The sequence below is a fragment of the Sphaerodactylus townsendi genome, linkage group LG03, assembly GCF_021028975.2.
Source record: "Sphaerodactylus townsendi isolate TG3544 linkage group LG03, MPM_Stown_v2.3, whole genome shotgun sequence".
NCBI classification, from domain to species: Eukaryota; Metazoa; Chordata; class Lepidosauria; order Squamata; family Sphaerodactylidae; genus Sphaerodactylus; species Sphaerodactylus townsendi.
Window position 1 is genome coordinate 120,183,622 of NC_059427.1, and position 12,605 is coordinate 120,196,226.

At 42.3% G+C, this 12,605-nt stretch overlaps 1 protein-coding gene across 4 annotated transcripts in view; it reads left to right on the forward strand.

Moving 5' to 3' along the window:
• UNC13D (unc-13 homolog D) overlaps window positions 1-12,605 on the forward strand; it is a 66,921-nt gene that overhangs the window by 15,663 nt on the left and 38,653 nt on the right. For 3 of the 4 annotated variants that reach the window (XM_048487697.1, XM_048487698.1, XM_048487696.1), the window contains 4 exons: window positions 4,547-4,579; window positions 6,877-6,984; window positions 7,554-7,613; window positions 12,060-12,126. In XM_048487697.1, the coding sequence (XP_048343654.1) occupies window positions 4,547-4,579; window positions 6,877-6,984; window positions 7,554-7,613; window positions 12,060-12,126 (268 nt within the window). Of the gene's footprint in view, window positions 1-4,164; window positions 4,261-4,546; window positions 4,580-6,876; window positions 6,985-7,553; window positions 7,614-12,059; window positions 12,127-12,605 lie in introns of those variants that run through there. The other variant, XM_048487699.1, reaches the window with a different exon arrangement.

Here is a 12,605-nt window from a genome sequence, read left to right on the forward strand (position 1 = left end):
CTTCTCTCAGCATTAACCACCATCGTCTCCTCCTGTTTTTTGGTCAACAGTCTCCTTGAGGTCCATCATCAGTGTCCCCACCTAGATGGAGCTCTTGTCACAATCAAGGCCTCTTGATTTCAAAGCTCTTGCTGCCCTTGATGTTGAACATTGTTGTCTCCAGTGGTTGTCAGATATAGCCCCAAGCTCCTCCATTGTCTGAGAACACTCTCTCACTCTCTCTTCTGATTACAAAAACCCTGCATGTCCCAGTTCGGCCTCTGTGTTCAGCGGAGGCCAATCTTCTAGTGGTCCCCGGCCCTTCAATGATGCGGCTGGCCTCCACTAGGGCCAGGGCCTTTACAACCCTGGCCCCTGCCTGGTGGAATGCTCTTCCTCCAACTGTCCACTGGCCTTTGGAGAATCCGGCAGCTGATGGCGCCCCCTCCTTCCCTTTTTACATCTTGGGCCTTTCCGTTCCCTCCTCAGAGGGACTTTTAGATTGCCGGACACGATGTTTTGTGCGCTGTTTTAAATTATTTTAATGTGAAATTTAGAGCCCTAATTTTATTATATTGTATGTATTTATTGAATGTGCTCCTCTTGTTATTTATATCAGTTGTTGTACACCGCCCAGAGCCCTCCGGGGGTGGCGGTATAGAAGTCGAATGAATGAATGAATGAATGAATGAATGAATAAATTAAAAATTAAAAAATTAAAAAATTAAAAAATAAACAAAGAGATCAGGGTCTGATCTTCACTCATCCTCTCCACCTCAGAGCTTCCTGTTTCATCTCTGTCAGTCTTCATACAGTTGCCATTCAGGAATATCTCATAGTCCTTTGAAATTGGCTGGCAAGCTTCTTTCAACATGGAGATTTGAAACTGCTGCTACTTCACCACATTTGCAAACTGATCTTGAAGACTGTCATCTCCAACTTACAGGGAGAACCTGAGGCCACGTGGATGCTTCCTTGAAAGATAATATGGGAGACCCTGTACCAGGCTTGCCCAAGGAAGAAGAAGAGTTGGATTTATATCCCCCCTTTCTCTCCTATAGGAGTCAAAGGGGCTCACAAACTCCTTGCCCTTCCCCCCTCACAACAAACACCCTGTGAGGTAGGTGGGGCTGAGAGAGCTCAGAAGAACTGTGACTAGCCCAAGGTCACCCAGCTGGTGTGTGTAGGAGTGTACAGGCTAATCTGAATTCCCCAGATAAGCCTCCATAGCTCAGAAAGCAGAGCGGGGAATCAAACCCAGTTCCTCCAGATTAGAGTATACCTGCTCTTAACCACTCCACTGCTGCTCTCAAGGTCTAGTCACAGCAAGTCATCAGAATGGTGAAAGCTCTGGAATTTGACAAAGCTCAGTCAAAGTCCTCAGATACGATAATGAGTGTGTTATACAGTGCCATTTGGGGCCAATTGCCCTCCCTTTAATCAAAGGTATTTGAAAAATGGCTGAGAATGTGTGGGTTAGACCATCTTCCAATCAAGCCTTCAGTTTTAAAAAGTGGAAAACCTATATAAAATTAAACAGGCAGGATCTGAATTTCTCTTCCATCACCTCATGCCCAGTTCAGTGGTTACCAAGATGCTGCCATCTCATTATTGCTCTGGATCCCATTCCTCCACAATAGATAAGGAGGGGCGGAAATTAGACACCTTAGGGTGAAAAGTATATTATTCTGGTGCCCTTGGTCCTAGGGTTTCCAACTTCTCTGCTGTCTTGGGACATTATCAAATTTCCTTTGGATACAAGTGGCATAGTGTGTTGACTCCTCACCAGAATACAAGAAGCCTTGTTGGGCAGGTTTGCAGAAGGATCCAGGCTGGGCAAACAGTAGTTAAATGCTGCAAGACATATGGATGGCAGTGCAAGCAGAGCCACGGCATCTGGAGTGGTTGTACAAAGTCGTTCTTGCTCAGGGCTTCTTATCCCCTGACAGAGTGGAATACCTCCTCATTGAGGGAAGATATCTTTTCAGTGAGGAGACTGAATTTTGAGATATTTCACCTTGTTTTCAACATTTTTTTCCTCTGTTCTTGTGGATTCATTTTTTTTGTTAAAACCTTTGTTTTCTATGTATTAATTTTAAAACCAGTGCTAAACTTGACTGTCCACTTTCTGTGAAGACCCATTCCATCAGGGCTCAAGCCTCTTCAGCTGCTTTCTTTGGCAGGGTCAATCTTCAGGATGTCTGCAAAGTGGCTTTCTGATCTACTCCATCCACATTCCTCCGATGCTGTTCCATTGACATGGATTCCAGGAGAGATGCAGCTGTTGGCAGAGTGGTTTTACAATCATTGTTTTGGTGACAAGCCCACACCTGCCTCCATAGTAATTGAGCTTTCTTCTCTCCCATGAGATACTGCACTGAAGACACAATGATGAAGACAAAGTTGCACTTAATCATAGGTGTCAAACTCGTGGCCCTCCAGATGTTATGGACTACAGTTCCCATCATCCCATGCCAGGGGATGCTGGCAGGGGATGATGGGAACTGTAGTCCACAACATCTGGAGGTCTGCGAGTTTGACACCTGTGCATTCAACTGTTGTTCATTGAGCGTCTTCTGTGCAGGTATGCATCCCTCCATCCTTTCTTTGCTGTGCTACCATCTGCTTTATTAGTACTCTTCTATGGCAGCAAAGGTAGAACAGAGGCACATGCCTCCATTATGTGATCATTTGGACAGGAAGCAAGCCCACTCTCAGTTCTTGATGAAGGGGACGGGGAGCTCTTCAAGGACTCTGAAGCTTCTAGAAGTCAGTTCTTCATGGCTGGCTTACACTTGCGCAATCCCATGCCTGCCTGCTCAGAAGACACTTGATGAACAACAGTTACAGGTAAACACAGCTTTATTATCACCACTAGATTGGGACCAAGCCTCATATTTCATATGCATACTAGGAGTGTGCACATTTTTTTTATTTGTCTTTAAAAGTCTCAGAAATTTTCAGAAAAGCTGAAAAAAGTTGAACCTCCATACTGGCTTTTTTGACTTGGTGGGGGGTGGGGTGAAATTTTCAGGTCGTTTAAAGCCATAGCCTTCCTGCCCCATTCTGAACCATTGAGCTGACCCCTGCATTCAGCTCTGCTGCCTCCCCCACTGCCTGACAGGCTTCAGATGTGACAGGGGAGAGCTGATTTAAAGGATCATCTGAGCCAACCTCTGCACTCAGCTCTGCACCCCCCATTTTTAAAATGGCACTGGGGCTGAAGTGGCCTGAAAAATGCTGGAAGAATTTAGCATTTTGCAGGATCTACTTTTTGGTTCACTGAAATTGCTGCCTTTTCTTTTTTGGTTCAGCTTTTTCCAGATGCACAGCCCTAACAGTCACATATAATATCCTCTTTAACTCAGACATCTCCTATCAATGGTAGTGGATTGTCATGGTAGCCACGTTTCCCCCTTCCTGGAACGCACATTTGAAGAATTACATCTTGTTAATTTTCAAGACCAGCTTTACAGGCATCCGAGTGCGCCTTTTATTAGTTATAAATTTGCCCCGTCTGTTAACAATCCATGTACAAGCCAGCAGTTAATGCCAGCTTTCTGTAGCTGATGACTCCTCAAATTAAGTACATACTTAGGAGTCTTTTTTTCCTACAGACTGTTGCCTATTAAGTTTGTTCTGCTAGTAGCGTGAGCAGCCTCGCCAAAACTGGAAAGAGCTGTAGTCTAATATTTTTCTCTCCCCCACCCCCATTGCCAGGTACTGCATAAAAGTTCATCGTATGTAAACCCTTCCCATTTTTCTAAGATATAACTGCTATTCCTGGCATGGTAACAGTTGTTTGAGATCTCCATGCAGTGCCCTTGATCAATACTCTAAAGTTGCCAACAATTGACGTTAATCAATATAATTTGTTATGATTAATAATGGCACTTTCTTTCAGTGCCATTACATTTCAGTGTGATTAAATGCTAACTGTTACAATGACAAGAAGAGCTGCTGGTTGAGAGAGAAGATATCAATATGCTTGTATTAAGATACGAGTATAGTGCCAAGTCACTGCTGCTGGATGTCCGTTAAAAAGATGCCAGAAGGAATGTCTAAGCTATAACTTTTGACACAGATGCCATCTATGCTTCTTAAACCCCACCCCTTCTTGCATTCAGAGGTACATCTGGGGTAGTTCATCTCTTGTTTCAAAGCTAAGCCCTCTAATGGAAGACTGCTTCTAAGAGTGAGCTCTGCCAAACTCTGTCATAAATCTTGATAATATACTCTGCACAGTGATCACTGCAGCTGGGAGGCTCAAGATATGAGAGGGTGTGGGAGTCAATCTGTTACTTCTGTTTCTTGTATTTTACAATGCATTTAGCAAAAGCATAATTTTATTTTTACTGTAATTGACAAGAGAATCTTTGTGGTTGTCACTACGCTAGGTTGGGAAACTGGGATTTTTATCCTATTTCAATCTTTTTGTTCTGTTGAGCAAGTAAAATCAGCTCAGTTTTCAGTTGGAGGAGATCGAAAGACCTTTATTTGTACATGGAAACTGTTATGATTGATGTACAGAGAGTTGCTGAAAATCTGTTTTTCTGATTTCTTCTAGATGGACCTATCCCATAAATTTTCTAAACAAGAGGTAAGAATCTACTTGACTCCCCAACAGTGAACATAGGCATTTTCCCCACAGACAAAATATCCTGGGATCATATATCCCAGGGTGTTTTTATCCTGGTTTCTCCCTTCACATGGCTGCCCATCAGCGCATTCAGGCCAGGAGGAAGAACTCCAGTGAATTATGCTTGAGCCCCCGGTTTATTTTCATTTTCTGCATGAATGTTTACTTTTACGCAGTTTAGATTGCATTTTTCTGATATTCTGATTGGCTGCAGCTAAGGGGCAGGAAGAGCAGGTGGTGACGCAGGAAAAATAAACCAGTCCATCTCCTGCAGTGTTTGCATGGGCACGGGATCAGCTCACGCTTTTTCGAAAGAACCGCCAATTTTATCATTTTTTAAAAACCGTGGAATAAGGCAAATCTCGTGGGGCGGGCCCGATTTAGGCATGGAAGCCTTGCGGAATTCATGCCCAAAATGGGATGGTTCACTTCCTTATCCCAGGATATACTGGTTGTGGGGAAAACGCCATAATGTAAGATAAGTTCTGTCACATCAGACCCGAGGGACATTTAGTATACCATTCTGTTTCCAGCAGTGATTATGATGTTTGGTGCTTCCTGGGATCTCACAAATAGACGACAACAACCTTCCCCTTTTGGTATCCACAGGCATGCCACCTCTAAAGTGGGAGGTTCCGTCCAGTCGCTGAGCTACAAAGGGAAGGGGGGTGCACCGTGTACCCGATGCACACCTGGGGGTGCAGAAAATCGCCCCAGACCCCTCCTCGTTCCCCCTGGTCCCCACAGTGCCCCCTCACCCCCCTTCCCACACATACCTTAATTCCTTTCCTTTTCCTAGAACTTTTTCAGGCTGAAAAAAAAGGCCTGTTCACAGTACAGGCTAAAAATGGCCTGAGGAACTACAGTTCCCAGGAGACCTTGGGGCTCACAAGGTCTCCTGGGAAGTATAGTTCCCATCAGGCTGTTTTTAAGCCTGAACTGTGAATAGGCCTTTTTTTCATCCTGAAAAAGTTCTAGGGAAAAAAAAGGAACTAAGGTAAGTGTGGGAAGGGAGGAAGGGAGGGTGCCGCGGGGGGACGGGGGCCCAACTACGCCTCTGGTTCCATCTAGCTAACATGACTAATGGCCATTGCTAGACCTGTTCTTCATGGATTTATTAGTTCCTTTTCAAAATCAGTGGCCATTTCCATATCTTGTGGCAGCAAGTTGCCTAGGCAAATAATGCACTGGGTGAAAAATGTAGCATTCCCCTCCATTTGATGTTTTATTGGGCAATTCCCAAGTCTACATGATGTTCTGTTAAATAGGGATTGATTCGTCACCTGTGGAGATTCTGTCAATCTCCATAAACAGACAGTGCAAGTGGTATAGAGCCATAACCAGTAAATTAATTGATAATGTTTAGTGTCCAGCTTTCATTTTTGAGAAATAGTGAACAGTGTTTCATTCTTCACTTCCCATATGTTTACAAACATGGTCACTTTCATCTGTCATAAAATCAACTGTGGATTGCCTCAGCAGAGAACCTCTTGGGGTCCTTGTGGGAGATGCAAATGCAGAACTGTCTGATCTGGACAGGTAACTCTGTGGGGCCTTCCCACAATCCCTCCTGATCAGTTCATAGTTCTTTTTTCTGCCATCACTGTCCAAACCATATCACACCTTCTTTAGAAAGCACACCCTGAGATTGCCTAGGAACTGCAACTCTACTTCTCCTTTCCCTACACATGGACCATGACTAAAGCTTAAATTGTACCAGTAGCAATAATGGTGGGGGAGCTCTGAGAGACTGCTCTCTAGGATGTAGGTTCCAGGTGCCCTCAGTTGGACTGGCTCTGAATCTTGATGCTGGTCAGGTGGCATGGTCTGGTTATTTTTCCCCTTCGTATTATTTTCTAGAGTGAATTCAGTTTCTTAACCACATTGCACTTCTGACCTGTACTTATAAGTTTGTCTGGAGTGGTTTTCTTTGCAGACACTTTTTGGAGGATTATTAGTTCCTCTTTTTGCTGAGCAGACTGTGTGTGAAATTTTGTCGTTTGCTTGATGGGGTTAGGGATCATGTGACATTGGTTTGACGGAAGTAGTGTTTTGACTCTTTTGATATAATCTAACCACGAGAGTTGCAGGAGCAAGTTAAACTTGGGCTGATCTCCTCAAAAGAGCTCTTGTGAATGAAAACCAACCAAACAGCTGTTCAGGATACACCTTGTTAAGCAAATTCCGAAGACAGCAAGCATGAATGCTAATTCATTAGATATTCTTGATTATGATCTGTTCCCAATATTCTGTTGCAGCTCACCTTGCTATATGAAGAAGTTCTCTATACTATTCTCCATCGCTTGGGCAAACCGGAGCCTAATCATGTTGCTGATCCAGAAGAGTTATATGCATATGCGCAAAAGGTCAGATCCACGGGCCAAATCCACTCGAAATTATCCAACTTGAAGTCTGCAATTATTTCTTTATTTTGAGTTGCATGTTGTTCCTTATCTATTTATTTCATAACACCTATAAGGAATGGCTGCCTCTGTTTTCCTAATCTCCTTCCAAATAACCACTTATAATTAAACTACTGTTGTCTTTTGTATGATTAGATATGATTTCCCCAGGGCCCTTAGTCACCAAGGACCTGTAAGAGAATGAAAGTGAGAAACTTTTATTACTGAAACCACAGAGGTAATAGTAGATATTCCCTTAAATCACAGATGTCAAACTCGCGGCCCTCCAGATGTTATGGTCTACAGTTCCCATTATCCCCTGCCAGCATCATGCTGGCGAGATGATGAGGGATGTTCAGACTTCCACTGAACTATCTGGAGCAGTTCTATTATAAATGGTTTACAATAGTCTGACTGTAAAGGGCTAATTCCAGAACATTTGTTACTGACTCTCTTTCATAGTGGATTGATGGGACTTCGCTTTCTGTAAAAAAACCTGAATTTTGTTATAATCATTTCTGTTTAAATGGCAGGTTTTTAATATGGATTCAGAAGAGCATAATATTATACTACAGAGGACCAAAGAGTTGGAGGTAAAATTTGATTCAATGGACATGAAATGTGCATATGTAACTATGTGTGAACATGCACAGATTGGGATATATGCTTGTGTGTCCCTGCAGACAATATCATTAGTGCTTGCATGGAATTACGAGCTGATCTGGGGTGCATCAAAGTTAACTGTGACTCTATAATCTTAGTGCAAGTGAAATGCCTGCTGGGTACAAGAAACACAACTGTGGTTGTGAAGGTGTCATGACTCCAAATACTGTACAGTGTTCTTTCTCAGATGATATTTATCCTGCAGATCCCTTGTAAGATGTGTGTAGAGTCTGTGCATTCAAATGAAGAAATGAAGGGCATACTGCAGATTTCTTTTTTCTCATTACTTGTAGATTAACACATTAATTCTGTATATAACTGTCATATACTCTGTCATATAACTGACCTGTCATATACTCTGCATTAATGAACGAGAGCATTTCCTTTTTGCAGTAGCAAGTATTGAAACAATGATCGCTGCCCTTTATACGGGGATAGGGTGATGAATGATCCGTGTGGCATGTTTTTGATTGGGTGCTCTGATGGCTGTGGTGTCCATTCCATTGATTCTCCTGTTGCTTTGACACAGATAATCAGAGCAACAAGATAAATGCCAGCAGTGGCTCTAGGAAGACCAACCCCCTCTCAATTTTAGCTTTTCTGAGTAGGGAAAAATAGGGATAAGAGGCCCTCTCCTGGATAATCTCCTACATTTAAGTCACAAAATGATAGAGACTAATGTTCATTATCTGTTTGACAACAACTGCTTCTGACCCACAAGCCCCACAGATCTCAACAGACGGTAGAAGAAACTATTACAGAATGTTCATTTGGCCTCCCTAAATCTCCTGCTTGTTGCCAGAACGGATGGACTTGGCAACCCTATGTTTGAATCAGCAGAGTAGTACAAGTTCCTATTTAAAGGGGCCCCCAGAGGATCATTAAGTCCACCGTTTAACATGATGTAACTGACAGGATAATTATAAATGTCTCTTCTGTATGGCTACTCCAAGGTTGACAAAGTTTGCTGTGTTTTCATGTAGCAGTGGAACAAGAGTGAGTGAATGTGCAGTCTTGGTTTCTTGGCTTGGGTCCTGCCTAGATTCCTGTGAGTACAAGGAGGGCAATTTTAACTGATTTCCCCCTTTCTTCATCAGCCATTCCTCTACCACTATCCCCCTAAATGCTGCTCCTGGTGACAGGTCATCCCCAGGAATTACTCAGGGAGGGAGCTGGAAGTCTCCCTTGGGATATGCCCATGGAAATCTAGGCTGGATCCAAGCCATTATCTGTAATCACACAGTATTATCTATGGATGCAGGACTACAAGTATAACCACATGACCTAGCATTAGAGGGGGTGTACCAAATTTTAATCAAGTCTTAGACAGTTTTTAATATTGGAAAATTTCTTTAAAGGTGCAGGAAAGTTATTTCATGTTTTAATACTGCAGCAAATACATTCTGTACTGCTTCATTCCTATTAGGATTTACAAGCAGAACACAGTAAATTTGCAAACCCAGCTATACCATTCCCACCTTTGCTTCCTCCCCTGTCTCCCTACTTCTTTCAGCTCTCATTCTCTTGCCACCCCTTTTCTTACTCTGTCTCCTCCATGCCTGTCATTTTCTCTTTCTGCTCCCTGCCACCAACCCAGCTGCAACCTGCTTCCTGCCCTCCCCCCCCCCCACAGCAGCAGTGGCAGCAGTGATTCTGCCAGAATCACAACAGATATCCCAGCTGCATTCCCCCCTCCCCAATTTGGTTTGTTTTACTTTTCACATTTTTCTGGAAACTTGGGGAATATCCCAAGTTTGAAGAAACATCTGTTTGGGATTAGTGTGCCCTCCTATCTGTGGATTTAAGTATTCACAGGCAGGGGCACACATGGGAATTGGATGTTTAGATAATATGACTGAGCATTTTCATTTAAAATATCTACATCCTGCTTTTAACCATTGCTTTCAACAAACAAGTTCCTTTAAGCATCATTAAGGCGAAACAATAACATTCAACAAGAAGCAGCCCAAGCTGGTGGGGAAGGAAGAGCTCTTGAAGGACATTGTTCTTCCCACTATCGATGGAGTTAAACTTACCCTTGTGGACTCTGTTAAAAGTCTTGGGGTCATACTGGATCCAGTTTTATTATTAGAGAAGCAACCTGATGCAGCTACAAAAATGCTTTCTATCAACTCAACCTAGTCCGCCGGCCGGTAGTCAGAAAAATTTCATTGGGTGACAAATGAGTACAGCAATGGCCAGCCCATCATTCGTTTGTTTGTTCGTTTGTTTGTTCGTTCGTTCGTTCATTGTTTGTTTGTTTGTTTGTTTGTTTGTTTGTTTGTTATTTGTGCTTTATCATTATCAACCAATTTTGTACTTGAGACTCAAGGTGTACACATGGTATAAAGCAATGTAATTTAATAGTATGAGGGATCCAATAAGCAATGCAAATAGAGCTAGGATTTTTTAAAGTTAGAGAAGTTTCAAAAAACTTTCAGGCAAAAAAAGTTCTTTCTGGTGTTTCCAGACTTCTAAAATCCTAATGCATTGGTTATTGAACGTCCCATTTTGTCAATTGAACTGATTCACTATGTGTAATCCACCTTGAGTCCCTGTGAGAAAGGCAGACTATAAATGATGCAAATAAATAAAGTGAGCTGGGATGAGGAGGGGGCTTTTCACTCAGTCCTTGAAAGCCCATCCATGAAGGAAGAAGCAGAATAGATAATAAGAGTACATGCGATCTGTGACTTTGAAGTCCTCATTGCTTGGTGACCCAACTTTATTATGCAGCCTGTATATTGTGGGGTGGGAGGTGTGTCCCAAAATGGAGTATATAGAATTTGGCCATTTCTGGTGCAGATTATAGAAGGTAGAGTCCCTTGTATTCATGACACATGAATGAGAGAAACTGAGGATTTTTTCCCTCCCTGTTGTTTTTAACTTTTCAAGAATCTCCTCAGAGTATACGGGAAAATGTGTTTTCATAGCTTCACACTTCTTCTTTATCACTCACATATTTGCATAGTGACTGTGATATTGTATTGTTGAAGGCTTTCACAGCCGGAATCACTAGAGTGTTCCAGGTTGTATGTCCATGTTCCAGTAGCATTATCTCTTGATGTTATGCCTGCATCTGTGGCTGGCATCTTCAGAGGATCTGATGATAGTAAAGCAAGTGGAGTATATATACCTGTGGAATGAATGTCCAGTTACACTTGCAAATTGAACCCTTACCACTTTTAACCAATGCAAATGGTTCTTTCTCCCACCATGGACATTCCACAGGTATATATACTCCACTTGCTTTACTACCATCAGATCCTCTGAAGATGCCAGCCACAGATGCAGGCGAAATGTCAGGAGAAAATGCTACTGGAACACGGCCATACAACCCGGAAAACCTACAACACCCTACTGTGATATCATCTGTGAGCAAGGGTTAGAAGTGACTGTGCATATTTGCTGTCAATTAAAATGTACTTTTTCTGGTCAGACTTTGGGGTGGAGGAGTATCAGGTTGCAGCTTAACAAAGCATACTTTCTATGGTAGGCAAGTGCCATTGAAACTTACCTTAAAAGTAAACAGTCTGACAGTTGTTAGTGAACCAGGTTAAAAGGAGAGATTCTCAATTTGTGTTTAGGATTGCAGTTTCTTTGAGACTTAAATGGAGTTGAACACTCAGATGTGGTTGGATCAGGCTGTTAAAAGTTCTAGAATTTCCATTCACCTCTGCAACCATTATCTGAGGCCATAAGGCACTCATTCTGTTCCTTGCTTATCCTCCTTTACTGCTGTCACTTTTTGTCTGTCCAAACACCAATTTTCACTATTCCCATGCAAAGTGCTAGATAGCTTGCATTAAAAGAGGTTAGATGGAGAGTCTTTGCTTCATTTTAAAAGTCTGACTGGCCACTTGGGATTTCAATCTCTGTCCCTTTTTGAAATCTTGTTCTTCATCAGACAAGTTACAATATACATAGTTTTTGCTTCCTCCATTTTATATAGCAAGTCCCTAAAGATTTTTTTCCGAAGTGAGCCCATGTGAAAGAAATATGGAGTGTACTTTCAAAGATTTATTTTGCCCCCATATATTTTCTCAGTGGCAGGAAATTTGATCTGGGGGAAAGAAGTTTAGCATAACAGTTGAACAAACTCTCAGACAGCTAATCACTTTAATCCTAGTATAGTACAATTTTTCATTATCTTTATCTGTCAATCTTTTCATACAGTCATTTAGCCTGGTTCTACCCTTCCTCCAAGAGATTTGGAATAGCATACCTGTTTTGCTAATTAGCCTAAAATCATCTGGAAGTTCCATGGTGTTATCTGGTTCGCTTGCCCAAGCATGGAATTCTGTGCATGGTGGCTTGTTACTTTTGGCATGGTTACTTTTGATTCTTCAAATGACAGCTTTTTCCCCTCCTTTCAGAGGCCAATCTTTTGTCTTAAAGCAACTGTGAAGCAAGCCAGAGGACTTCTGGGTAAAGATGTCAGTGGTGAGTAGGACTATGTCTACAATTCAAAGAGAGAAACCTGGGGACTCTGTTTCTATAATCCTTATTTGGTAATTCCCATAATGTGAGGACCACAATGCACCTCTGCCTTGAAAACTTTTGTGCTGACCTTCAAGCAATGCCACTTTCTTAATGTTAGAAAGTAGCTTACAGGCCAAAGTTCAGAATGTTCTTGTTTGAGAATTGGTTGCACAGACAATATCAAAAAGTGTTCGCTTCCCTATTACTACCTGAAGAGTTCTGTTGTTGCTGCTGCCCTAGTATGTGTGTACACTCTAAACACCACTTGTGTGCAAGCAATACTCAAAGCAACCGAGACAAAGAGCCATCCAGCTTCTCTATCCAACCAGGTGTCCCTCACACGGTAGAGAAGAGCAAAAGGGGATTATATAACAAAAGAAGCAAGTGTATTCAACACTTTAATATGATCCTTAGCGATCCATTATAAACTGATACTTCTA